This window comes from Oryctolagus cuniculus, chromosome 11, assembly GCF_051225735.1.
Source record: "Oryctolagus cuniculus isolate XC-2025 breed Fujian yellow rabbit chromosome 11, ASM5122573v1, whole genome shotgun sequence".
Taxonomy (NCBI): Eukaryota; Metazoa; Chordata; class Mammalia; order Lagomorpha; family Leporidae; genus Oryctolagus; species Oryctolagus cuniculus.
In genome coordinates this window covers 115,739,691-115,766,321 of record NC_142877.1, presented here as the reverse complement: position 1 = coordinate 115,766,321, position 26,631 = coordinate 115,739,691, and the positions used below count along the sequence as shown (strand labels likewise).

At 66.0% G+C, this 26,631-nt stretch overlaps 1 protein-coding gene and 1 long non-coding RNA gene across 5 annotated transcripts; one reads left to right on the top strand and one right to left on the bottom strand.

Annotated features, from left to right (window-relative positions):
• Positions 1-1,328: 1,328 nt before the first annotated feature.
• On the bottom strand, positions 1,329-24,910 carry SYNGR1 (synaptogyrin 1). 3 transcript variants are annotated; one of them, XM_070052949.2, is made up of 4 exons: positions 24,635-24,848; positions 9,008-9,245; positions 7,996-8,141; positions 1,329-4,346 (listed from the first exon to the last, which is right to left on the bottom strand). In XM_070052949.2, the coding sequence occupies exons 1-4, from the start codon at positions 24,731-24,733 to the stop codon at positions 4,191-4,193; spliced, it is 639 nt and encodes a 212-aa protein (XP_069909050.1). In that variant the 5' UTR covers positions 24,734-24,848; the 3' UTR covers positions 1,329-4,190. The 3 variants fall into 3 exon arrangements, with proteins under 3 accessions (XP_069909050.1, XP_069909049.1, XP_069909051.1); XM_070052948.2 differs by having other exon boundaries at positions 1,529-4,412; positions 24,635-24,910; XM_070052950.2 differs by lacking the exon at positions 1,329-4,346 and adding an exon at positions 6,363-6,616 and having other exon boundaries at positions 24,635-24,845.
• A 12-nt stretch (positions 24,911-24,922) lies between these two features.
• Positions 24,923-26,127, top strand: LOC138844439 (uncharacterized). Of its 2 annotated transcripts, XR_016216348.1 has the most exons (3): positions 24,923-25,130; positions 25,515-25,736; positions 25,890-26,127. It is a non-coding gene; the product is annotated as an uncharacterized LOC138844439 (long non-coding RNA). The 2 variants fall into 2 exon arrangements; XR_011380287.2 differs by lacking the exon at positions 24,923-25,130 and having other exon boundaries at positions 25,351-25,736.
• The last annotated feature ends 504 nt before the right edge of the window (positions 26,128-26,631 follow it).

Here is a 26,631-nt window from a genome sequence, read left to right as displayed (position 1 = left end):
GGAACTGTGTTCTCAACCTGGGACTTGTGCGGCCCCACAATGGCGCATCTGGTTCTGGGGCGTGCACGGGACCTGCTTGGAGCACGGCACACACTTCCGGGAGGAAGCGGAGGAAAGGGCGTGCCCAGGGAGGATCCCGTGACAGCGGGCTGAAGGCAGCAACGGCCTGCACCCTGCCCAGCCGTCCACAGCATCTCAGGGCCCTGGGGAAGGGGCTTCGGGTGCAGACGGGGAGCCCGGGGCCCTGCAGCGTCGGTGGCTCGGCCAGGTTCGCTGCAGCCCGGTGTAGGAGTCTGTTTCCCCCGTGGCCGGCAGCAGCCTCGTGCCGGGCATCGGCCTCTTTGGATTGCTGCCCTGGGACCTGGGAAGAGAACCCACCGCCCTCCGCGACCTCAGCGCTGCCTCTACAACCCGCGAATCAGCCCTCCGTCCAGAGCCTCCGCCTCCTCCCGGCTGACCAATCGCTTCACCCCATCTTGGAGGGAGGCGAGCTGATTGGTTAGTCTCCCCCCCACCGGTGGTGAGGGCGTGGCTTATACCTCCATAGGGAGGCCCCTGCTCACAAGCACCGCCCACCCACCCAGGGCCAAGCTCCCTGCGCGCAGCTTCCAACGTGGTGGAGTCGTCGCCTTCCTATGCAGTCCCGTAATCCCTGATCGGCCCCTCCTTCAGATGTATCCCGGTGACCTTCCTGCCCGGACGCTGGGAAGCGGCCTGCGGTGGCGTCCCACACGGCGTGGCATCGAGACACCCTGGGCGAAGCCTCCAGGCCCTGCGGGTGGGGACCCACGTGTCTGCCGCCTGTGCCTTCTCTCTGTGCGACTTCGTGCCTGCCTCCGGGCCCTTCTCAGTCCAGTTCTGCAGGCTAGGACTCGCCCCTGGTGCTGGCCACTCTCTCTGACCCCACCCGGCACTTCCCACAGTCTCTACCTTTGTCTATGTAATGTCCATCTCTCCACCAGATGGCCAGCCCTTGGAGGCAGTGACCATCTGCCTTGTTCCGTGTTGGCCTCCTACTCCGCCGCCTGGACAGTGGGTTCTGGGTAAGTAGCCAGTTCGTGGCCAACTTCGGAACCAGCATCCAGGAAACACACGCATCTGTCAGTGCGTGGGGGTGACCTGGGAGGAGCCAGGCCAAGCTTCTCCTCTTGGTCACCTCTGAGGGCTGGGGATGGGACCAGGACGGGGAAAGCTGTGTATACACACACACCCGGGCACACGTGAGGGGCCGGCCTTTGGCTTCGCCTGTAAGGATCTTGCTTTTTAAGAGGATGGACCCGAGCCACCTTGGGAGGACAGAGCAACACCGACACCCGCGCAGCCCGCGGTGGGTTCTGAGTCTTCACTTTATTGCTACGTCACCAGAAGTCACCACCTTCACTTGTTCACCACACACGGATGACGTCATAAAGGAGGGGGCCGGGGACCACTGGGTCCACTCGTGAGAGCCTGAACCAGGTGGCAGGGGGGAGGGGCTACAGCAGGGGCCCTGGGTGGGGCCGCCCTTCACCGCACACACGCACACAGATATATTTGTGGAGCCTTATATTATACATCTTATACATAGAAAATATATATATTTGTACTATACACAGGCAGTTACGCTGCGGGAGGGGCCGGGGCACCCAGACAAGGGCTGTGGGCACTGGGGAGCAGGGAGCGTCAGGTCCGGGCAGCGCTGGTGGGCAGCTGACCAGTCCACCTGCCCATGCACTCTTGGGAGGGGCACTTCCTCTTCGTGCTCCTTAGAGAATCAGAGGGATTTGCTGTCAAGGCTGGGGAGGCTCCCAGGGGTTGGCTCTTGGTTACATGGGGGAAACTTAGGACACCCCACCCGTTGAGTCTTTGAAGACCAAGAATCACCAGGGAAGAATGGAGTGGCGGGGGTGGGTCTCGGGGCTGGTCCCCTGGGGACATGCCCCTCAATGATCGCACCCCTTGCACCCCTGGGGTTGGCAGGAGCCATCGGGCAGGACCAGACCCTGCTGGGCTGAACCTGCAACTCACTGTCTTCCTGCCAGACTCCACTGGCTGCAAGGGGACCCCAAGTTTCCTGGGCCCTCTCTTGTGCTTGATGGGAGGAGGGAGTTGGAATTCAGCAGCCAGGCCGCAGAAGGCCCTCGTCCAGGGAGAGGCTTGAGAGCAAGGGAGAGGCGGAGCCCACGAGGCTGTCCTTAGCCACTGGTTCACCATTAGCCGCGCGGCAGTGGGGTCAGGAGCCCTGTCCCTCTCATCTTCTTCCCATGGCCGTCCGATGGTGGGACCACAGCCCCCCACCCCACCCACCCCCGCCGTGATTGGCAGGGGTCGGGTAGACTTTCCCAGATCGGGGTCAAGGGAGAGTCTGCAATAACCACCTAGCACTGGTCAAAGCTTAGCCGGCCCCTGCCCCCGAGCCTGGGCAGCACCCCGGGGCCGCCGGGGTCCATCAGCAGGGGAGGCTTTCGGTGGGCAGGGGGCACAAACACTCCCACCCCCAGCGCTCACGCTGGTCTGCTACAGCTCCCCCTGCTCAGCCAGCATGGAACCCACACCCGAGCTGCCCCTCCCCCAGCGGCCATCGCCAACGCCTGGCTGTCCTGTGGGGGGAGCAGACCCGAGTGCGGATCCGTGCCCCGCGGCCAGCTCACTGTGCTCCCTGCTAACTGGGGCAATGGCACTACTTCTCTGCCTAGAGAGCTCCTTCTGGCCTCCAAGGCTGCCCACCCCCAGGGCCCCTCCTCAGGGGAGCCTCGGGCGTGCCCGGCACCCGCACTCGGGAGCTTCACAAAGTTCATGGGAAAATGGAATCGAAGGACAAGTTTGGGTTTAAAAAAGTCGGAATCCATGCAGCTTTTTCATACTACACGTTCTCCACGGACTGCAGAGCCCTCGTCAGCTCTGTGTGATGGACTCGGCTGCCTGCTTCATGCTGGAAGCTCTGTTGAGGGCAGGGGCCACGCACGCCCTCGGCATCCCCCGCACACCTGCCGCGTCGCCGGGTTCCCGGTGGACAGGGCCATCGCCCCACAGGATGGCCCCCAGCAACACCCCATGCCCCTCCCCCATCCCGTGTGCCTTGTGCAGCCAAGAACCCCTCCTGCCCCACCGGTCCCACAGCCCTTGTTACCCCTTTGGGGGTCACCTGCTAGCCTCTCCCCCATGGCCTGGGGTCTTCCCCGAGCCCACTGTGCACCTGGGGGCAGCGCCCCCGTGTCTGCAGCTGGCAAAGCCCTGTCTTCTCTGCTCAGCCCCCATGGCGGGCTTTCTGGAAGGCCAGGGACAGCTCGCGGCTGACCCCAGATGCATGGAGCGATGACAGTGTCCCACGCCAGAGGCAAGGACAGGGACTCGGGCACCCGCTGGGCAGCCAGGCCAATAGCCAGGTTGCCACTCACTCACCGGCACCTTGGGCCAGTCCCCTTCACCCCCAACCAGGCCCCCTGTCCACCAGCCCTGGGGGAGGACTCAGCCCGCCTAGAAGTGGGGACAAGGACCGGTCCTTTGGGTGGTCACAAGAGGCCAGGCCTGAGCCCCCGCCGGGCTCCCCAGGGGACGCTTAGCGCAGAGGCTGTACGTAGGGAAGCAGGCGGCAGGGCTGAGCCAAGCTCAGGGGGAGGCTGGCAGGGATGTGGACAAGGGGGCCAAAGACATGGCTGTCTCCGGGGGTCCTGGGGGAGTGCTGGGACACAGCCCCTCCCCAGCCCGCAGCAGTCAGGAGTCTCACTGGCCGAGGGCCCCAAGACCGCCCAGGAGACAGCAGTGCTCAGCGGTGGCGCTCCAGGGACAGGAAGGCAGGCGCTGGGCCCAGGGCCCCTGGGCGAGTGACCGTGACCTCCTGGGTTCTGCTTCCCCAGCCACCAGGTTCCCAGCATGCCTGCCTGAGCCGGGAGGGCCCCGGGAGTGAGCCCCGGGGCGTCCCCGCCTCACCCTGCCTTTCCTAGGGTCTCTTCTGCCTCTTCCACCACCGTCAAGCCCGGGCCTGACACGGTGGGCGCTCCACGAGAGCTTGATGACACAATGCGTGGACGCGAGTCCCCCGGCCCCCAGGCCCCCGCTGGACGCCTACCCTCCAGCACACTCGCACACACACGCAGACACCCCCGACGCTGACCGCCCCCGCGGGGGTGCTGGGCGGGGCAGCTGGGGGGAGCGGGTGTGGAGGGAGAGGGCAGGGGCAGGGGCAGGCGGGGGCGGGCGGTCACTGCGGCTCAGTAGCCCTGCGACTGGTAGCCCGGGGGCTCGGCGTCGAAGGCGTTGGCCGGCTGCTGGTAGGTGCCGCCCATGCCGACGGGGTCCGGCCCGCTGCTGGGCTCCACGTAGGGGGCGTAAGGCATGCTGGAGTCCTGGCTGGGGTCCATGTAGTCCTGGGAGAAGAGGGCTGAGTCGGCGCCAATCTGGTACCGCTGGAAGGCCAGCACGGCCTGGCCCGCCTGCGCACGGGCCGGCAGGGGACAAGGACAGGAGGGAGGGCACGGTTAGGGGAGAGACAGACAAGAGCACAGGGTTAGTGGTGGTTAGTTCATGGGACACGGGCAACAGAGGGTTAAGGGTCCCACACCCCAAAGGAACATGACACCTTGGAGGGTGACTGTGTTCTTGGTTCTCTGTCCCACCCTCTGATCTGATCTCGGAATGTGATGGAATGTAGATGTGAGGCCTGGAGCTCTAGCTGCCAAAATGGACCATGAGGATGGTGAACCGAATGGTGGAGCTGGAAGAGGCCTGCATCACCACAGACCCACGCAGCCACTGTGCCAGCCCCGGAGCAGGGCCCCAGGCTGGACCTAGTGTAAACCCCTGTCGCTTGGGGTTTCCAGTGGAGACGGAGTCCACAGAGTGAACAAGTTTCAGGGCCGCGTGACTTGACAGAGCCTTGCCACCTGCCGGCCTTCCGGACCCCAGGCCCTGTCTTCCCAGAACCCGGGCACACTGCTGTCACGGACGACACCGGGCACACGAGGCCAAGGAGCAAGCACAGCCCAGAGGCTAGTGGTGAAGGGCCGTCCTGGGAGTCTGCTCACTCCATGGCCCCATTTCTGGGCTGGGAAGACTGAGTCTGAGAGAAGGGGGCAGGGCCCAAGGCAGAGTGGGTGGCCACACCCAGCCCCAAACATGGGGACCCTGCCCCTTCCCAGGCCAGGGTGCCCCCCTCTTCCTTGTGACCAGCCCCCGACAAGGCACCACGTCAGCCAGGAGCCACAAAGGGCCACCCAGGGAAGAGGCAGGGAGTGAGGCATGCTGGTATTCCATTCCGGAAAGTTCTAGAAGTCCAGGCCCAGGCCCAAACTTCGGGTCTGTGCCCACTGGGGGCAGCACTTCTGAGAGAGCGGCTCTTGGAGGCACAGGGCTGGGGCCGGGAAGCCGGGTTGTGGAGTTGGGGCAGGGGTCTCGGGTTTGCCCGCCACGTGGGCTGGAGGTCCCGGCTGCTGGGGCTCAGATCTGGGACCTGAGTGCACGGGGGGGGGGGGGGCAAGGGGCTTTCCGGGGCTGCCCTGGGCCGCTGACAAGCCCAGGAGCACACTCGGGGGACACAGGACGGCAGCGCCAGGAGCGAGGGCTGCAGGCCTGGCTCGCCCAGGGCTCTCTGGCTGCACCGTCCAGGCTGGCTCCCAGCTCGGACCCTTCCAGGAGGAGGACTCTGGCCAAGGGCACCGAGACAGCTCTGTGGTCAGCTCCTGCCCCATGTCAGGACCTGCTTTGAGGGACCTGAGTCCCTGCTGTACTGGGAGGCCATGGGGAGGCCGCCTGCACTTGTCTGCCTCCAGCGCAGGGAAGCTTGCTCTGCCCGGGGGGCCGGGGCACCGCGCTGCGGGCCTGTTCACGCCCTCGGCCTCCTCCGCCAACGCAGAGCAGGGCTGGGTGGGCCAGCATGGCAGCCCGCAGCAGAGCCACCTCCAAAGGCGAGAATATGGAGGCACCCCTGGGCCCTGGAGAGCGGGAGTGAGTGAGTGATGGATGATGGATGGATGAGTGAACACAGAGCTCACACTTATTGAGCATCCCGGTGCCCAGCTGGCTTTGGATTCATTTGCACAACGGCCTGCGAGGCCGGGCCACGGTCACCTCTCAGTCTAGGGAGGGGACGGAGGCTCAGAGAGGTACAGGAGTTCTCCCTGGTCACACAGCACAGAGAGCAGGGCTGGACCAGGTGCCCTCCGACGTCGCGGCCAGGCCCCCCTCGGCAGCCAGCCTCTGTGGGGCCGGGAAGGCTACCCTTCACCCCGCAGATGTGGACAGCTCCTGGCGGTCCCGCGTGGAGCCACCTCCCACTCTGACAGCGCCTGAGGGTCCGGCTGGGGGAGGCGGCGATGGGCCCGTCTCCCCCTCCCAGGATGTGGACTCCTGGGACCAGGGACCCGATTCACCACTGGGCGCAGAACGGCTGCTCAATAAATGTTTACTGGATGGATGAACACAAACCAAGGATGAACAGAGGCACTGGGTGAGTGAATGAGCCGGCTCCGGGCCCAGGCCGAGGGCCCTGGGCATGGCCGGCAGAGGCGGCAGCTGCGCCTGGGCTCCCCGCTCCGCGGGCGGCCGCCTAGGGCTGCGCCGAGGCGGGGAACAGCGTGCTGTACTCCTCCTGGAAGCTAAGGTCCTTGAATCTCCGCACGGCCAGGGCTGCGCTCAGGCTCTGCCGGGAGAGAGCAGAAGAGCCGTGGGAAGGCCGGGAAGCGCAGAGCTGTGCGCGGGGAGGCTGGCTTCAGGGACCGCGGCCTCGGATCCGCTCCGGGAAGCGCGGGGAGCTGCGCCCCACCCCGCCCCGCCCCTGCCCTGCGATCCCTGTCCCTCCCATACGAGCCCCGCCCCACTCCTGCGAGCCTGCCCCTGCGCAACGAGCCCCGCCCCTCCCCTGTGAACCTCGCGCCACCCCTGCGATCCCCGCCCCCTGTGCGCCGAGCCCCTCCCCTGCGAGCCGCTCCTCTCCCCTGCGAACCCTACCCCCGCACACCGAGCCCCGCCCCTCCCCTGAGAGTCCCGCCTCCTGCGCGCCCCACCCCGCCCCGCCCCTCCCCTGTGAGCCCTGTCCCTCCCATACGAGCCCCGCCCCACTCCTGCGAGCCTGCCCCTTCGCAACGAGCCCCGCCCCTCCCCTGAGAGCCCCTCCCCTGAGAGCCCCTCCCCTGCGAGCCCGCCCCACTCCTGGAGGCTGCCCTTGCGCAACGAGCCCCGCCCCTCCCTGCGAGCCTCGCGCCACCCCTGCGATCCCCGCCCCCTGCGCGCTGAGCCCTTCCCCTGCGAGCCCCGCCTCCTGCACGCCGAGCCCCGCCCCCCGGGCTTGCGGCTCCTACGCGCCTGGACTGGGGGGTGTGGTCCCCATCCCTGGGCGTCGTCTCAGGCCATTTGGTTCTTGCGCCCATCCTTGCTCGGCTCCCAGCAGGGTACGGGAGGGGAAAGGCAGCACCCGCCCACCCCACCGCGGAAAGCGAGACGCCGCCCGGGGCCGGGCTGAGGCGGCTTGGACCTCTGCGGCACAGCTGAGGGGGAGCAGAGGCGGCGACCAGGGCCCTGGAGACCCCCGGCCGGGGGCGGCACAGGACCGCACCGCACGCGTTTACGTGAACCCAGCGTCACCCTTAAAGCTCAGATTTCGCGCGAAAATGCAACTTGCTGGCTTCGGGAGTCCCCAGGCGGAGGGTGCTCCTTCGGGGGGCACACACCTGTCCCCTGCCACGCAGCACCGTCGGGCGGGCCCTGCCTGTGAGCACCTGAGTCCGTGGCAGCCCCCACCCAACCCCCTACCCAATCCCCTCATTTTCCAGATGGAACACGGAGGCCAGAGAGGGGCAGCCCCAGGGATGAGGCACCAGGCGGGCTCCTTCCCAGCCCCCCACTCAGGGGGCGGGGCCGGGCCCGACCCCCGGGAAGGCTGCTCTGGCCAAAGCAAGGGTGCACAGGGCGCTGTGGCCAGGAGGCGCTGCCGTGAGCGCCGCGGTCCAGGGCTCTAGGAGGCCGACGCAGTCCAGGGGCTAGGCTGGGACCCAGGGCGGGCTCCGCGGCGGCCGGACTCACCCAAGTGAAGATGGAGAAGAAGGAGAAGGCGATGGCAGCCCTGGCGGCGTCGGTCCCCTCGTTCAGTGGGTTGTCCTTGGGCTTGGAGACCTGCCACTGGTTGGCCAGGAAGCAGAAGCCCACGAACCAGAGGAAGGCCCAGAAGGCTGGGGTGCCCAGGGCAAGGGGGAGCAAGTGGGGAAATTGAGGAGCAGGGGTCATGCACTCGCCCATCCCCAGGGGCACAGGCGGGGAGGGGGGCGGGGGGGAGCGCAGGGCGGGGGAGATCACAGGGAGCGCAGGGGCAGGGGCGGGGAGGGGCAGGTCCCAGTGGCCAGCGGGGAGGAAGGAGAGACAGAGAAAGGGCAGGCAGCTCAGGCCAGCGCTTCGCTGCCCTCTGCCGGACACCAGTTTCCGGGCCCCAGGGAGGACGACCCCGCCCCTCCCCCCAGACTTCCAGAGACGGGCAGGGAGTGAGAGGCTGGGGCTGGGCCAAGGGCCTGGGCTTCCTGTGCACTTGCTGCCCCCAAGTTCGGTGGCGGTTTGGGAGCTCAGAGCTGCCCCGTGCACTGAGGGGGCGGGAGCCTGCAGCCCGGCCCCTGCCCAGGGCCCCCCGCTGCTGGGGGCCCCGGGGGGCTCCGCAGAAGTTTGGGAATCATCCTTCTCACTCTTTCTGGGCCAGTGGTTCTGTGGCTCTGACCCCTGCCTAAGCGTCCACCAATCAGATTCCAGGAACCAAGGGGACGGGAGCCAGGGGGCCTCTGCCAGAGGCCACTCCTGAAGGGCAGAAGGTGACCGTGCCGCCGTGCCACCCAGGACCAGGAGAGGGAGGCTGCAGCTCCCAGGGCCCCTTGCTCAGGGCTCAGGAGGCTCCTCCCGGGCGGGGGCTGCAAGAGGCTGGGGGACCAGCGCAGCTCCAGCCCCACCCTCCGCGGCAGGGCCGGGACAACCTGGCTCTCGGGAGTCCTGGTCCCACCAGCCCCGGGTCTGTGCCTTCACCGGCCTGCACGCGCCACACCGCCCGCCGGCTCACCCGAGACGCCAATGTCGGACAGCACGGCTTTCTTGCGGTCCTTGACGCTGCTGATCTGCGGGAAATACACGTCGAGAGCCAGGTAGAGCAGGCAGGTGAGGAAGGCGAGCACGCCCACGGTCACACCGTAGCTGCAGGCGCTGGCGTTGCGGTTGTAGATGCAGAACTCCTCGCCCTCCGACGGGCTGTTGAGGTAGCCCTCGTTCACAATGGCGCCGAACACCACGATGGAGAACACCTGCGGGGGGAGGGGCAGGCGTGAGCCCTGGGAGCGGGCGGAGGCTCGGGCGGCGCCCTGCCCGGCTCACCCGGACGGCTTCCTTCCTGGGCTGCAGGCACCAAGGACGCTCTGCCTACCGCTGCGGCCCCACTCGGACCCCAGCCAGGTCCCGAGACTGAGGCTCCCCCGGGGCTGGCCTGGCACCTCACACACGTGGCCACGGGCCCTCCTGGGCTTGGAACCCGCCCACGTCCACGCCTCAATGCCAGCATTCGCCCCACCCATGACTGTGGAGCCCAGGGAGGGCCTGGGGTCCCAGGCCCTGCACGTGGAGCGATGCAGCAGTAGCCAAGGTCCAGCTGTGTACCGGGCCACCTGTGCCATGCCGAGTGCCCCCCACTTGTGGCGGGTTCACCTCAGCCAGGCAGGCAGCCAGCTGACCCCCAGGGACCGTGCGTCCGTGTAGCCTCCTGCCCTCGAGCCTGGCTGGACCCAGTGATCTGCTTCCAACAGACAAAATACAGCAGAGTGACGGACAGCACAGTCCATCTCGCTCCCTCTCTTGTCCCTCTCCCTGCACACTCCCGTGGAAGCCCAGTCCGGTCCTGTGTAGAGGGGCGGAGGGAAGGCCCTGGCCAACAGCCAGCAGGGAGCTGGGTCCTCCACCCAGCAGCCCACGAGGGACTGAATCCTGCCAAGCCCAAGGGAGTGAGCTGGCGATGGAGCGCCCGGGGAGGTCGCAGCCCCGGCTGAGCGGGCTGCAGCCCGGGCAGATGCAAGGTGGAGGCACCCAGCTGGCTCAGCCGCCTCTGGGCCCAAGAACGGGGGAGAACAAAGGCTGGCGGTTTTCCAGCCCAAGTGCGTGCACAGCTCACTCCGCAGCGCGGGGCACACCAGGCAGGTGAGCCCTGTGCCGCCCCCGTGCCCCTCACCTCCCCTGCCACCGCGCGGGCATGAGGACGACCGGGTGACTCGCTCCCAACAGGCGCGATGTGACAAGAGTGCCAGCTAGCGCCTCCGATTCGCAGTGGACACAGAGGGCGGGGCAAGCTCGACCTGTGGGGAGCTGCAGGCCGAGGCCAGCCGGAGCGAGGCGGGAGCGGGGAGGGCAGGGGTTCCGGGCCACTTCCACTTCTCCCTTCCTGCTTCTCCCGCTGCACGGACTCCTTGCACTAGGAAGGAGCCAGACGCACCCCTCCCCCGCACACACCCAGGATGGGGGGGGCTGGGAGGGGCCTCCTTAATGCTGCCCCTCAGCCATATGGTGTTCCACATCTACACGGGGGTTTATAATGAGGAGGGCAGACAAGGGGGCTTGGAAAGTCCATGGAAAACAGAAGTGGAAGATGTCTGGGTGCAGATACTTCTGAAACCTGTGCATTTTTTAAAATACTTATTTGAAAGGCAGAGTCTGAGAGAGGAGAGAGAGAGAGAGAGAGAGAGAGAGAGAGAGAGAGGTCTTCCATATGCTGGTTCACTCCCCAGATGGCTGCAATGGCCAAACTGTGCCAGGCTGAAGCCAAGAGCTTCCATCCAGGTCTCCCACACGGTGCAGGGGCCCAAGCACTTGGGCCATCTTCTACTGCTTTCCCAGGCCACAGCAGAGAGCTGGATCGGAAAAGGATCAGTGGGACTAGCACCAGCGCCCATATGGGATGCCAGCGCTTCAGGCCAGGGCGTTATAACCCGCTGCACCACTGCGCTGGCCCCATGGTACACATTTTCAATCAACTTTTTGAGACAGCTTCCCGTCATGCAGTCATGATATACGTATAAGAAATAAATCATCCTTTAGGATGGGAAGGCTGACTCAGACAGCTTTCCTCAAAAGCAGCTGGGAACTGACATCCGACGCCGCCGCGTTAGGACACCACTGAGTGTTCAGGAGGAATCCGACCCGAGTGTGCACCACCAATGAGCGGGGGAGGAGCTCCTGTCGGGGGCAGGTGCCTGGCCTGGTGGGCGGGCACGGGTTGCAGTGCCGGCTCAGACCCTCACACCCCAGAGCGGAGGGCCTGGGCTCCATTCCTACTCCCGGCTCCTGACCCTGGGGGCAGCACTGGCTCGGCTCGCTGGCTTCCTGCCACCCCCACGGGAGCCCTGCGTGGAGGGCAGCCTGGCCCAGCCCTCGCCTTTGTGGGCATTTGGGGAGTGAACCACAGATAGGAGCGTGCGCTCTCTCTCTCCCTCTCTGCCTCTCAAATAAAAAAGAGAAGAAATGGTGGCACGTCTACTCAGTGGATTTTTCAGCCACAGAAAGGACAAAAGCACTGACGCAAGCCACGAGGTGGGTGAACCTCGAGAGCAAGTGAGAGAAGAAGCCAGATACAGAGCTCCCTGTGCCGTGGCTCCCTGTGCTGTGGCTGCTCTGTTCCGTGGCTCCCCTGTGCCGTGGCTCCCTGTGCCATGGCTGCTCTGTTCCATGGCTCCCCTGTGCCGTGGCTGCTCTGTGCTGTGGCTCCCCTGTGCCGTGGCTTCCCCTGTGCCGTGGCTCCCTGTGCCATGGCTGCTCTGTGCCGTGGTTCCCCTGTGTCGTGGCTGCTCTGTGCTGTGGCTCCCCCATGCTGTGGCTGCTCTGTGCCATGGCTCCCTCTGTGCCATGGCTCCCTCTGTGCCGTGGCTCCCCTGTGCCGTGGCTCCCCATGCCGTGGCTTCCCCTGTGCCGTGGCTCCTCTGCTGCGCTCCATCCGTGGCAGGGGAGAGAGCAACGGCAGGGCCACGGGCCACCTCCGGGGCACAGGGCGTTGTTGATGCGATGAGGCCAAGGTTACAAGGCACTGCGAATGCACCAAACGTTGCCGAACGACTCGCCTTACAACGGTTACCTGGGCGCCCGCGTTACAGTGCAGCATGTTCAACAGCTGCCTGCGACACCAGCATCCCCATATGAGCACGGATTCGAGTCCCGGCTGCTCCACTTCCGATCCAGCTCCCTGCTAAGGCGCATGGGAAGGCATCGGAGGACGGCCCAAGTGCTTGGACCCCCACACCCACGTGGGAGACCCACATGGAGTTCCAGGCTCCTGACTTATCCTGGTCCAACACTGGCTGTTGCAGCCATGTAGAGAGTGAACCCACAGAAAGAAGAATCTCTCTCTCTCTCTCTCTCTCTCTCTAACTCTCCCCTCTCTTTCTCTGTAACTCTGCCTTTAAAATAAATAAATAAAGTTTTTAAAAATATAAAATAAAATGGTTATCTGTATGTTAGATAATCTGAAACAAAGGCGTCTGTGTCCATGTGGCTTCAGTGTGGGCACACGACCACCGGCCCCCAGACAGCCAGCGCCCGTCCAGGAAGCTGCCCAGCTGGACCCTCCAGGCTGCACGGGGCACCTGGGCCCTCAGCTCCGCCCAGCCCAGCCCTGCATCCTCACCGCCCCCAGGTCGCTGGGAGGGCCCCACTGAACAGAAGGGGACACGGCTGTCGCCACTGTCAGCAGCAGAGGCCGGCTGGTCCCCGCCCTGGGAGAAAGGAGGCTGCAGGCGACGGGGCCAGGCAGCAAGACGCAGGTCCCGAGGCCGGAGCTCAGGAGCACAAGGAGAGGAGTAGCAGGCAGCCAGGATCCCACGGCGTTTCCACAGGGGCTCCCGTGGCAGTAGGTACGACCCTGACGAGCGGCTGCCTGCGCCGTGCACTGCACAAATCCAGGCACTGCCACTCGGCCCCTAGGCATCGCCATCTTGACGTGGCGTTGCAAGTCCCAGGCTCCCACCAGAGAACTGCCAGGCTGAGAACCTGAAGCCTGCACCGCAGAGCCACACCTGCCACGCCAGCCCCCATCCGAGCGATGCCCCCAGCCCCGCTCCCTGCCTCTGCACCGGGAAGGCAGCAGCAGATTGGCCCCTGCCACCCACGCACAGACCCAGAGCGGGTTCCCGGCTCCAGGCTTCAGCCCGGCCCAGCCCCAGCTGTCACAGACATTTGGGGGTGAACCAGCAGATGGACGACCTCTCTCTGTGCCTCTCCCTCTTTCTCCGTCAGTCTACCTTTCAAGTAAATAAGTAAAGCTTAAACAAACAAAAGAACAGAACAGAAAGAAAAAGAAAAAAAAAAAAAAACAGTGCTGGGTGGCGCCAGGACTTCAGCCTAGCAGAACAGAAAGGCCCTGACCAGAGGCTGAGACCCCGGGGAGTCGGTGCCAGATTCAAATCTGCGCCCTGCTGTGTGGCCTCAGGCAAGTTACTTCACCTCTCTGAGCCTCTGTAAAAACCAGAGGCCCCTCCCTCGGGGCAAGCCTGCCTCCCAGGAGGAAGGGATTATACCAGAAGGCAGCAGGCCCTACAGACCCCGCCCCCTGGGGGCCGGAAGAGAGCCCACCTCTGCAGGGACAGTCCACCAGAGGCCGGAGGTGGGAGGGAAGTGGAGGGCGGAAGTTGGGGCCTCCGGGACTGCAGAGAAGGCACCATTAGGACTGGGCCCCGGGGGAGAAGCAGGGAGCCCAGAGGAGCCAGAGACGCTGCGTCCCCAAGAGAGGGAGCTGTGGCTCAATGGGCTAATCCTCCGCCTTGTGGCGCCGGCACACCGGGTTCTAGTCCCTCTTCCAGGCCAGCTCTCTGCTGTGGCCAGGGAGTGCAGTGGAGGATGGCCCAAGTGCTTGGGCCCTGCACCCCATGGGAGACCAGGAGAAGCACCTGGCTCCTGGCTTCAGATCAGCGCAGTGCGCCGGCCGCGGCGGCCATTGTAGGGTGAACCAATGGCGAAGGAAGACCTTTCTCTCTGTCTCTCTCTCTCACTGTCCACTCTGCCTGTCAAAAAAAAAAAAAAAAAAAAAAGAGAGAGAGAGAGAGAGGGAGCCGCAAGATCAAAACCCCCTGGGGGTTGGGTGCAGCCGGCACAGGGCGTGGTGACCCTGGGCGGGGCAGGAGCCTGCTGGGGTGAGCTGTGCCGACCGAATCCCCCTCGGGTGCGCAGGGCGTGGGGTCAGACACTCAGGACAGCAAGTACCGGGCTCAGCACCAGAAGAGCCCTGGAGTGACACGGAACTCGCAGGACTGGCCGTCACGTTGATGGCCCACGGCGGCCAGGGAGGCGGCCAGGGCCAGGAAGGCTGGGACAGCAGGAGCCAGCCCTGGACAGATCTGGGGGACGGGCCAAGGCCTTAGCGGGGTGGTGGGGGCAGTGACCTGGGAACCCGGCCCAGGAGGTAGGCAGACGGGCGGGGATGCGGCCTGGTGGGCTGCGGTGGGGACCCAGGCTTTTAGGGCAGAGAGAAGTCGCGGTCCCCTCACCGGTCCTGCCCCCTCCCATGCGTCCCCAGCCTGCAGCAGGAAGGGCCACTTCACACAGACCACAGCCCCGGCTCTAGGGCCCCAGGCCAAGGCCCGCCCACCTCCCCTCTCTCCGCAGCCCTCCCCCCACCCCGCCATGCTCAAGAAGCAGCAGGCAGGGTGAGAGGGGGCAGCCCAGGTGGCCAGGGCGGCCTCTCAAGAGGTCAGCTCTGGGTAGACAGCGACCTGAGCCCCGTGTACCTGGCAGATGCTGCTCCCAGGCCCTGGGCTGCAATAAACTCTTTGTGTTCAGGGGCGGCAGACGGAGTGAGGAGACACACCTAGAAGGGCAGGGAGGTCGCCAAGCTCCGGGGGCCTTGGGGTCAGGGTGAGTTCAAGGCCACTGTGGCCCGAGGATGCCACCTGAGGATGCCACCTCCCCTGCAGACGTGGGGGTTCCACAGACAGGGAAACTGAGGCTGGGACAGCTCATCAGTCTGCAGATCCCACTGAGGGAGGGGCTCTGCACTGAGGGTTTCAGTCCTCCCGGAGCGGCCGTGTCCCGCCCCGAGTGGGAGCCCCTGATGGGTAGGATGGGGCCTCAGGTTTCCATGGCCAGGTGCGAGGAAGGGGCTCGCTCAGGACCTACTGCGTGCACTGGACACGCACTCTGCAGGTGCATCTGGGACCCGCCAGGCTGGGGGTGGAGTCAGGACTTGAACCCGAGCCTCTGAACGGACAGCTGGTGCCCTGTGCCAGGCAGCAAGGAACACACGAGGCAGCCGCAGGAGCCACTGGAGACTGGAAATTAGACCGGGGTGAAACCCTAGGCTGGCCACAGCGGCGGGAGGGAGCGGCCTGCGGGGCCCCACCAGGCGCCTGGAAACCAGGAGGTCAGAGGACGGCGGTGGGGCCAGGACCCGCAGGGCCGCTGGGCACAGCAGGCACCAGAGGGCCCCACCTCAAGCCGAGAAAAACGCTAAAAACAGCACCAAGGTAGCCGGGCCAGACCGCCTGGATCCCCCCCCCCACCCCCACCGCCTTTGATTCTAATCCTGGGTCTTTAAAAACAGATCCCAGATGGTGCTTGGTGCAGATCTGTGTCAAACTTGAAAAAAAAAAAAAAACAGGAAGGAATCCTGCAGTCTTGGAGTTTCAGCACCTTGGGCCAGCGGGATCCGAGGCGCAGGCGCAGGGACACCCATGACCCGGCCCCTGCCCACTTCAGCCACTGGACGCTGCCTGGGAATCCTGCCCCTGCCCTCCCCGCCTTCCCAGCTGTCGGGCAGGAGCGGAGCCTCACTGTCCGAGACCCGGAGGGGCTGTGCGGACCCCCGGCCACTGTCCCCGGCCCCCACACGCTCCTGGCCGGGACTCCTGTCTCCTCGCGGGACCTCAGGTGGCCCCCAGCCTCCTCGGCGCCCTGGGCTGACGGAGAGCACCTGACAGTTAAGCCTCACCCACGCCCTCAGAAGACCTGAAGGCTCTGAGGACCCCGCCCGCTCCAGCCCCTTCCGGAACAGGAGCCAGGAGCTCTCCGCATGGCCAAGTGCAGATCCGGGACTCCGGACCCTGCCTGAGACCGAGCAGTGCCGAGCAGTCCCAGGCTGCGGGGTGGGGGCCGTGCAGGTCCCCGTGGCCCGGGGGTGGGGGGGCTCCCAGCGGCCTGGCTTCACACAGCCGCACAGAGCGCCGGCCTTCCCTTGAGAAACTGTGGTCCGCGGCACCCCTGCCCTCCTGGCTCCAAATGGCACCGCCCATCTGGCCCTTCAGGAACTGGCTCTCACCCTGGGCCTCCTCCAGGCAGCCCCAGGGAGGCAGCCAGGGAGCCGCCCCGGTTCCTCCCCAGGCTGAAGATAAAGGACAGCTCCGGGGCCCCTGTGTGGGCCACGGCTTCTCCCCCAGCCTTGCCCAGGCGTCCACGACCTCGGGCCCCCTTATCCGCACCCCAGGAACCAGTCGTGGGTTCATCCCCGACCCCCATGGACAGTCGGGCCTACTGCTTCTACCCCCCTGATTAACTCAAATCATTCCGTGTCCCCCACGTGGTCCCCCCACACCCATGCACTGTCCCCCCCAACTGTCTGCTCATCTCTTTATTTATTTTTTATTTATTTATTATTTTTTTTTTGATAGGCAGAGTGGACAGTGAGAGAGAGAGAGACAGAGAGAAAGGTCTTCCTTTGCCGTTGGTTCACCCTCCAATGGCCGCTGTGGCCGGTGCACCGCGCTGATCCGATGGCAGGAGCCAGGTGCTTCCTCCTGGTCTCCCATGGGGTGCAGGGCCCAAGCACTTGGGCCATCCTCCACTGCACTCCCTGGCCACAGCAGAGGGCTGGCCTGGAAGAGGGGCAAGCGGGACAGAATCCGGCGCCCCGACCGGGACTAGAACCCGGTGTGCCGGCGCCGCTAGGCGGAGGATTAAGTGAGCCGCGGCGCCAGCTGCTCATCTCTTTAAACCCGGGCCTCTACTTGGAGCCTTCGGACAGACGCCCTTCCGCGCCATGCCACCCCTAGACTCCCTCCCGCCTCCTCTCACGCGCTCCTGCCCCAAGGCCTGGGCACAAGCCCCTCCCCTCTGCGCGGGACGCCTAGGTTCCTCCGCTGTCTTCCCACACTGCATCCTTCTCAGCATCCACGTCTCAGTGTAAAGGACACCTCCGCCGGGAAGCCCTCCAGACCACACCCGCAGACCTAAAGCCCTCCCAATGCCCCATTCGCCTGGACAACATCACTGAACTCCTTCCCTTTATTGGTTCAGCTGCCCAGGGTGTGTCCTCCCCGAGACCCAGAGAGAGGGTCGGGAAAGGCTTCGAGGGAGGAGAACAGTGTTTGACAGCGGGACGCGGGGGGCGTCCTGGCTCGCGCCTCCGCCTGCACACCCCTGCCCACGGGCAGCTCACTCCCTAATGAGGAGGCTGAACCCTGCCGCCTCAGGACGGCCTGGGCCTGCACCAGGCCTGGGCAGAGAAAGGGGCGGCCGTGCTCCGGGCAGTGTCAGGCCCACCCAGGTCACGTGAGCATGGCGGCAAAGCCAGTGCGTGGCTGTGAGAGGCGCCTGGGCAGCTGGCTCAGAGCCGCCGAGGGGCCCTGCTCCCCTCCCCCGCCCCGCCCCGCCCCGGCCTCGGGGTCAGGCAGTAATCTCCCCACAAGCTGTCCCCAAGCCTCCGGGAGCTCTGCTGGGCAGGGCCTGTGCCCGCAGCCCCTGGCCCCCCAAGGTGATCTGCAGCTCCCCTTGCACCCTACATGGTCCCCACTGACACCCTCCAGTGGCTGCCTCCCCCGCGGGGGCCCGGAGCCGCAACAGAGAGGAGGACACCCAGGCCAGAGGGGGCTGACGTGACTGGCAGGGGCAGGGAGGGGAGAGGGCTGCGGGCACCGGCCGCACGGCCTGGCCCTCCGCAGGCAGGGCCTGGGACGTGGGCACTGCAGTGCCCGTTTTACAGATGGGGCAGCCGGGGCTGTGAGGCCCTTGGCTGTAAGAAAGGCAGGGCCCACCGGACCAGCCCTGTGCACTCTTTCTCGCGGGCTGGCGGCCATGGCCGACCCTACAGGTCTCCATGGAGACGAGGGAGGCCCAGGCCCCACCTCACGCCCTGGAGGAGGAAGAGGAGGCAGGGGAAGTCCCATTTGCAAGTCCTCACTGCCAGGCACATGGGGGGTGGGGGAGGATCCAAGGAGGCTTCAAGGGGGAGAGGATACGTGACTCCGGCCTTGTGGGCTGGGTGCGTTTCCACCTCACCACACACCCGGGGGCGCCCTGTGGGACGCCAGGCCCTGTCTGCACACTGCGGATGTGACAGGGACGTCACCGACACAGCCCCAGGCCTCCAAGCTCATGGCCCAGCAGCAGCGGCAGCCACCCCTCACCACCTGGCCCCCACGGTCCCTCTGCCTGGAGCTCCTTCCCCGGTTTCTGCCTGGCTGACTGCAGCCCACGCGGCTCCACGCCCTGTCACCTCTGTCCCCGAGCCCCGCCAGCGTCCCCCCGCTGGGGTCACAGCTCACCTCGGAGGCAGCATGGTGGGCCTCTCTGCCCCGCCTCCCCCCACCAGGCTCCTGCAGGCACACTGTGTGTCAGACAGGAGCCCGCTCCCCACTGAGCACCCAAGGCGGCCAAGAGCTCCATTAGGAGAGGGGGCAGAGAGCCTGCAGGGGCGCAGGGGAAGCCTGGGCGGCTCCCAGGGACGGGACTGGGGGGGGGCACAGCCTGGGCTGGGTGGGGGGGGGCAGGTGACAGAGGCGGCACCCAGGGGCTGTGGCCAGGCCAGAGGGTGCGTGGAGGAGGAGGTGTGAGGAGGCCAGGGCCGGCGAGAAGCCAGCACTGGGGCCATGGGCACGGGAGTCTGAGTGCAGAGGGCAGGGTCAAGGGCTCAGAGGTCCCAGGCCCGAGGACTGGCGGACTTGGGTGTTGCAGGGACAGCTGCAGGAGGGGTGGGGAAGAGCCGGGCCCGAGACCGGGATTAGGGAGCGGCTGCTGCTGCGGGGTGGCTTGCGGCAGGTGGCTGGGGGGGGGGGGGGGCTGGGAGGGTGGGCAGGTGTGAGGAGGGCGGTGACCAGGACAGAGGCAGGAGCCTCCCCGGCAGCACAGGTGCACAGCCAGCTGGGCGCCTTGAGGGAGCAGGTGGGGTGCCCAGAGCTGGTCCGGAATGAAGGCAGGTGGGCGGCCCCGTGTGGACGAGAGGCTCAAAGCTGGAAGTGGCCTGGAGGGTCTGGAAGTGGCCTCTGGAGCCAGGAGGACCCTGCCACCTCCAGGTGCAGCAGGGGGAGGGTGAGAACCACTGCTGGGGAAGCAGCCCGCAGCGGCCAGGTGACAGCGCCACTCACAGACGGTGCTGAGTGTGAGGGACACGGGCCATGTCCCCCGTCCCCCGTCCCCCGCCTGCTCAGAGTTCTCGGGCCCCAGCCTGTTGGGCTCTGGCCTGACTGCAGCCCGGGTCCAACAGCTCAGGGCCGTCCCAGCCAAACGGCCACCCTTCCCCCTCGAAGTCCCTCCGCCTGGCACCTGCTACTCCCACAGAGGGGAGCTGAGCAGGACCCCATCCCTGGGAGAGAAGGCCTGGGAGCAACACAGGGACCTCACCACTGTGCTGGGCTCCAATCTCCCTGCCCTGATCACGTACATGGCCCTGGGGCCCTGGCCCCCAGCCATAGGGCCCCCAGGAGCACCGGGGCTGGAGCTGTGGACATCCCCTACTCCAGGACCGACCAATCCCCAAGTGCCCAAGCCAGGGTCCGCCGGACGCAGGGGTGGGGCGCCTTGAGCAGGAAAGGCCGGGACCCAGCAGTCCAACCTAAGCACCCTTGTCCCACTTGACAGATGGCGAAGCTGACGCCCAGAGGCACCTGCATCTCACGCCAGCCACACAGCCGGTCGGGGGGGAGGGGCGGGGGGTGCAGGACGCGCCAGGCGCTTCCCCATGTCCTGCTCTGCCTCCCCTCCCGCCCAGGCAGCTGGTTCTTCCGGTCTGGGTGCCAGGCGTGGCTCCCTCCAACCGCCCTGCCATCTGCCTCTCCCTCTCCCGCCCGGCCTCCGCCGCCGGCTCCTCCTCCACCGCTTGCCTCCTCCCCAGGCTGAACCCTGCGCACACGCAGGTCATGTGGGACGCCCCACGTGGCTGAGCTGCCGCGAACTCCAGGTCGCCTCCCCCGCGAGGAGCTCGCCCACCCCACAGGCGCATGGCGGGCCTCTCCGAAGTGCATTTTCACAAACCTTCCACGCCTCCCAGGACCCACACGCTGCACGCCCATGCCACAGATGAGGCCACTGAGGGCCCACATGGTGGGCGTACTCTCAATGCCAAGGCCCGGGGGGCCAGCTTAGCCAGGTCTCACCCCCCCACACCCCCAGCACCAACACGCCAGCCCCCAGACAGGGACGCGCAGCATCTGCAGGGACACAGCGGCCAGGGGAGCCCGCGCCTGGCAGGGACAGGTGCTAAGTCGGCAGCCAAGACTCCGCGCCCCCAGGCAGTGACAGGCAGAGGCCCTGGAGAGTGGCCCCTGCACTGCCGCCCGGGACTCCTGCCCGAACCCCCTCCCAGCCAGGCAAGCTCTCCAGTCACTCTCTCCTGGCCAGAAGCTTCTTCCCGGCTTCCCGCTGGGCTCCAGCAAGTCTGGCCTGTGAGTCCTTCATCCAAGGCCCCTCCTGGGCAGCCCCCACCTGCCCCTCCAGCCTCCCAACCTGTCACTCTCACCCCACCCCTGTGCCACCGACTGCTCACCACCATCCCCAGCACCTGGTCACACCTCAGGCCTCTAGGCACTGCCTCAGGCCGCTCCTGCCCCTGGAATGCCCCTCCCCACTTCGTCATCAGAACTCAGCTCAGGAGGGACCCCTCCCCCTGGAAGCCCTCCATGCCCCTCCAGGCAGAGGAATCTGCCAGGCCCTGCACTTCCTGCAGCACCCCAAGCATCCCGGATGGCGCTTGCCAACTCAGTCCTGCCCTCACTGTGTCGGGTGGGACACAGGCTGGCTGGCACCGAGCAAGGGGCTTGCTGTGTGCGCAGAATCAAGGAGCAAACACCAGAGCCGGCCAGAGGTTCTGTTTCCACCCTGGACCCCTTCCCTGGCCGCTGCAGCAGGCTCAACACGGCTGAAAGGTGACGAGCGGTTTCTTTTTTTTTTTTTTTTTTTTAAGATATTTATCTGATCAGCAGTTACAAAAAGAGAGGGAGAGACAGAGATCTTCTATCTGCTGGTTCACTCTGCAAATGGCTGCAACGGCCAGGGCGGGGCCAGGCTGAAGCCAGGAGCCGGGAGCTTCATCCTGGTCTCCCACGTGGGTGCAGGGACCCAAGCACTTGGGCCACCTCCCACTGCTCTCCCGGTGCACTAGCAGGGAGCTGGATGGGAAGTGCAGCAGCTGGGACTGGAACTGGTGCTCATGTGGGACTCCTGTGTCAAGTGGCGGCTTAACCCCGGGGGTCTCATCTTGAAGCTACTGCCTTTGCAAAGTAAACCTGGCTTTTTCCCTCGGAGTTCACTGGGGGGGGGGGGCTAATAAAACTGGGGCTGTATGGGACCGGCGCTGTGGCGTAGCAGGTAAAGCCGCTGCCTGCAGTACCAGCATCCCACATGGGTGCCAGTTCAAGTCCCAGCTGCTCCACTTCCTATCCAGCTCTCTGCTGTGGCCTGGGAGGGCAGTAGAAGATGGCCCAAGTCCTTGGACCCCTGCACCCGCGTTGGAGACCCAGAAGAAGCTCCTGGCTCCTGGCTTTGGATCAGTGCAGTTCTAACCTTTGTGGCCAATTGGGGAGTGAACCAGCAGATGGAAGACCTCTCTCTCTCTGCCTCTGCCTCTCTGTAACTCTGCCTTTCAAATAAATAAATAAATCTTAAAACAAACAAACAAACAAACCGGGGCTATAAAGCTACCCCTTGGTGCCACTGGAACCCAGACCCGGACGCCACGCTGGGGGAGGAGGGACCGGTGCATGTGGCACCCTGTGGACCGGATCCCAGGGCGGCTCGGACAGCTCCAGGCCCACAGCTGGTGCAGTAGACGCCCAGGCTGGGGCTCACCTGTGTCATCTGTAAAGCGGGGGCAGACAGGACCCTGAACACATCGCCCCTGAAAACGGCAACAGGAGCTTCTGTTGTTTTCCTTCTGCCTAAACAGAGCATCAAACACGCCTGTCTTACCTCCGGGCACGGGCACCGGCACCGCACCAGGCTGTGAGCCCCAGATAAGCGCCCGCCCGCCCAATGCCATTCACCCCAGCACGGGGAGTGCCATCCCTCTGGCCCCTGGGGCCAAGCCCCGCCCCTCGTTCAGAGGAGGGCACGAGGCACCAGGGCTGGGGGGACACAGTGCTGCCCAGAGCAGAGGAGTAGCAGCCCATTTCCTGGTCCCCCACAGCCCCCAGCTCAGGGGCGACAGCTCCAAGCTGCTCGGGGCGGGGGTGGGGGGCGGGGGCAGAGCAGCAGCAGAGCTGAACTGAGCCAGTCTCAGGTCCGGGAGGCCTCGCTTCAGCGGAGCTGGGCCAGAGGGACCCCCGGGTTTGCTGAGCCCTGCAGCTTCCAAAGACCTGTCTTTTGCAAATTCTACCGACTCACAGGCAGCGCCCCTCAGGGCCGCAGCAGGGGTCTCGGGAGTCCCGGGTGACGAATTCTCAGTCTGTCTGGGGCTGAAGGCTCCCGGGATATGGGACTTTCAAGGCTAAAGCCTGGGAGGTTCCAGCAAGAGGATGTATTGGCCACCCTGGTGCAACAGCTCAGATGGCAGGAGTCCCAGGAGGAAGCCACCGCCACCCAGACCCTGCTGTGTGCCCCGGGAGCACGCGGGCCAAGGGCCAGCCCCGCCACATCCACGCTCCCAAGCATGTCCTGTCTCAGCGTCCTAGAGAGTCTTCCAGAAGGCCAGGAGACACAGCCCCGGACCGCCGACAGCCGACAGCCTCCCTCAGCGGTGGTGCCCCCACGGCTTCCCCGCTGGTTTTTCCTATTGCGGTAAAACACACAACATCTCACACGCGCTCATTTCCGGCGTGAGGCAGCGGGGCTACCGCGCAGCCGTCACCTGCAGGGTTTTCTACCTTCCAGCCCTTCAGTGATCACGAAGGCTCTGTGTGTAGAGGCCTCTGCTCCCACAAAGGCAGACAACACCTGCGCCCAGGTGCGCAGGCAGGGCTGGAGGCCCTGTGTGGGTGTGACCCTCGTGTCCTTCCTGACCCCAAATTCCTCCCTGCCCCAGGGGAAGCACTGTGCCTTGGGTCACGGAGACCTGGGTCCCACACCAATAGCCCCCGGCCAGCACGTGGCCCGGGTGTTAGGGGAGCCAGCCAGGTGGCCCTGCATGCCGGGGGTGCTGCCTGGAGCCACTGTCCCTTTCTCCGTGCAGGGCACAGGTGCTCACCCTGCCCACCCACCAGCCTCATTAGGCACCGCCTTTTCCAGGAAGCTCGGGGGACTGCACACAGCAGGAAGACCCCCACTCCAGGCTCTCACGGCCCCTGCCTGGGGGTGCCTGGCTCAGCCCCCAGCAGGGACCGTGGGTGCCCGTGCACAAGGGATGCGTCTGAGTCATGCCGCCTCCCCTCGGGCCAGCACACTCAATACAGCGCCATAACGACCCAAGCTGACAAAACACCCACGCCCCTCCCAACACCCGGGAGCTGCACACTGGCCCAGAGGGCGAGGCCAGTGCCCCAAGCCCTCACCAAGCCCTCCGAGGGCACAGGGGACACTATGACAAACAGCGAGGAGCGCCGCCTCCCCCGCCCTCAGAGAGCTCCCCCTTCTTCCTGTGGCCCCAAGACCACGTTGGAAGGTTTGGAGATAAAGGGTTCAGGAGCCACCGCAGCCCCCAGCCCCTTACGGGTCCCTAAACAGCTGGAAAGCAGGGTGCTCACCAGGAACCGGCCTCAGACCAACAGAGCAAAGACCCCCCAGCCAGGGTGATGGGCCCTGCCAGCCCGCCCCAGGCACCCCCTTCCCGCAGGGAACCTGCCCCCCTGTGCTGCTCATGCTCTGTGCCACCCTCCCCCCATCGCGCTGGGGGCCTCTGCCCTCTGCCCGCCTCTCTCCGCTCTCCACGGTGGGGAGGGGCCCTTCTCCCAGAGACCCCCTAGGCGCCCAGGTGTATGGGGGTGTTCCGGATCCGTGAAATGTCACAGCCCAGGCGGGCCTCAACCCCTCTCTGTAACTCGGGAAACTGAGGCACGAGAGAGGCTGGGACGCTCCCCACCTTGGGTGGCTCCCAGCCCAAGGTCACTGGGGGGGGGGTACCCGCGACTCAGCGCTGCCCACCGTCCCTGCCCACCAACACCCCGGCCCCGGGCATCTCGCCCTCCAACGTCCACGACAGGCACGGCGGGCACCTCCGCGAGGGGGCCCACGCCCCGACCCACCCCCCAAAGAGGCCACCGGAGACCCAGGCTGCGTCCCCCTCGGTCGCCGGTGCGCCGGGGCTGCATAGCCGCGGCCTGGAGGTCACGGCGACGGGGGAGGGGGCGGCGAACAGGAACGGGGGGGGGGGGAGATCCTCCGGAAACAGCGGCGACCCCCGCGGGCGCCGGGCCCCCTGCCCGCAACCCGACAGGAGAAAGCTGGGGGCGCGGGCTCCGCGGTCACGGCAGCTGCGGGCCCGCCGCCGCGCCCCTACCCGGGGCCGAATCGGGTCGGGGTCGGTCCCGGCGCGCCGCCCTGGCCCACACCTCCAGCCCCGGCCTGGCGGCGCCGCCCGGCTCGGCCTTACCCACGACACGACGCGCAGGATGGTGTGCGGCTGCCGGACCAGGGTGTAGGGGTCGAAGGCGCCCCCGGCCTTGCCCGCTCCGTACGCACCCCCTTCCATCGTGGCTGCACCCGCGCGGCGCCCCCCGCTCGGCGCGCGCCGCCGGCCCGTGCGCGTGCGCGGCGCCCCCGCCCCCTCCCCTGCGCGCGGCCGGCGCGGCCCCGGGCTCCCGCGAGGGGGCGGCGTGCGCGGCTCGCGGGCCGCGGGCTGGGGGCTGGGGCTGGGCGGCGCGCGCCCTCTCCCGCGGAGGCGCGCCCGTCGCCGGCGCGGTGACCTCTTTGCGAAGTGCGGGGAGGGGGAAGGGGGTGGGCGGCGGTGTCCGACGCTGGGCGCCCGGCCGCGCGGTCCCGGTCCGCCGGCTCTGGCTGAAAGCGTCTCCGGGATCTACCTGTTCGCGGGTTTCCGGTGGCTCTGCGAGCCTGCGTGCGGGCAGGGCCAGGGCTCTAGCACGCAGCAGGTGCCCGAGGGCCCTCCCAGGCAGCCCGGCTCCCGCGGCCTCCTTTCCACCTGCCCTTGCCCGCGACCTCCTGTGCGTGTCCCCGTGTCTGCGGGCACCGCAGCCGGAGGCCTAGGACGGGGCAGCCAGCTCTGTGCGGAGCCCTTCCCCCAGCCCAGCGCCTGCCCCGTTCCTTAATCAGTAGCTAGGGAGGTAGATGTGTGTCGTCCCCTCTGCGGTGGGTGGGCTCCTCGGGTTCACTGCTCAATCCAACGGCCTGGGTGGGCAAACAGACCCTGGTCCCCATCACCCCATCGCATCCTGGGCTGCGTGGAGGAGCCACCTGCTGGGTTTGGCTCTTGTGTGACCTGCGTTCCTGTGGCCCGGCTCTGTACCTCTGGTTAGGGTTCCAGAAACAGGTGGACATCCCATATGGGCCGCAGCTCAAGTCCCGGCTGCTCCACTTCCTATCCAGCTCCCTGCTCATGTGCCTGGGAAAGCCGCAGAGGATGGCCCAAATGCTTGGGCCCCTGCACCCACGCGGGAGACCAGGATGAAGCTCCTGGCTCCTGGTTACAGCCCTTTGTGGGATGAACTAGCAGATGGAAGACCTCTCTCTCTCTTCCTGTAAGTCTGCCTCTCAAGTAGATAAAATAAATCATAAATTAAAGGATCTCGGGGCTGGCGCTGTGGCACAGTGGGTTAAAGCCCTGGCCTGAAGCGCCAGCATCCCATATGGGGGTGCCGGTTCTAGTCCCAGCTGCTCCTCTTCCAATCCAGCTCTCTGCTATGACCTGGGAAAGCAGTGGAAGATGGCCCAAGTCCTTGGGCCCCTGCACCCACGTGGGAGACCCGGAAGAATCTCCTGGCTCCTGGCTTCGGATCGGCACAGCTCCGGCCATTGTGGCCATCTGGGGAGTGAACCAGTGGATGGAAGACCTCTCTCTCTCTCTCTCTGCATCTCTACCTCTCTCTGTAACTCTGTCTTTAAATAAAATCAATCTTTTTAAAAAATAAATTAAAGGATCCCTGCAGAAGTTGAGGACACGAGATCTGGGCAGGGGAAGTGTGTGGGGGCCTCGGGGCACCTCTGAGTCATGAGGCAGGCGCGTGTGCCTGAGTGCCCCCCCCCCTCCCCCGGCCCCGTGCTAACCGCCGGGAGGAGGCAAGCCTTCCAACTGACAACTCCTGGGGCCTCGGGCAGGGCAGCGTTCTCGGTACATCATCGAGAGCCTGGCGGTGGGAGGAAGCGGCCATCAGCGGGCTTTCTGAAAACGCGGACCCTCTGCTCTTTGAAGGAAACCGTAACAGAATGCGGGAAAAGACAAGATGCCCATGGGAGGAACGATTGGCCAAGAGTGTGTCTGATAAAAAGACGGCATTCCAGCTGCAGCGCGAGCTGGCAGACTCAGGGCAGCCGTTTGGCTTAGCCGTTACAGGTCCCAGGGCCCAGGTTCAGCGCTCAGCACTGCCCCCCCCGCCCCAGCCCAACTTCCTGTCAGTTTGTACCCTGGGAGGCAGC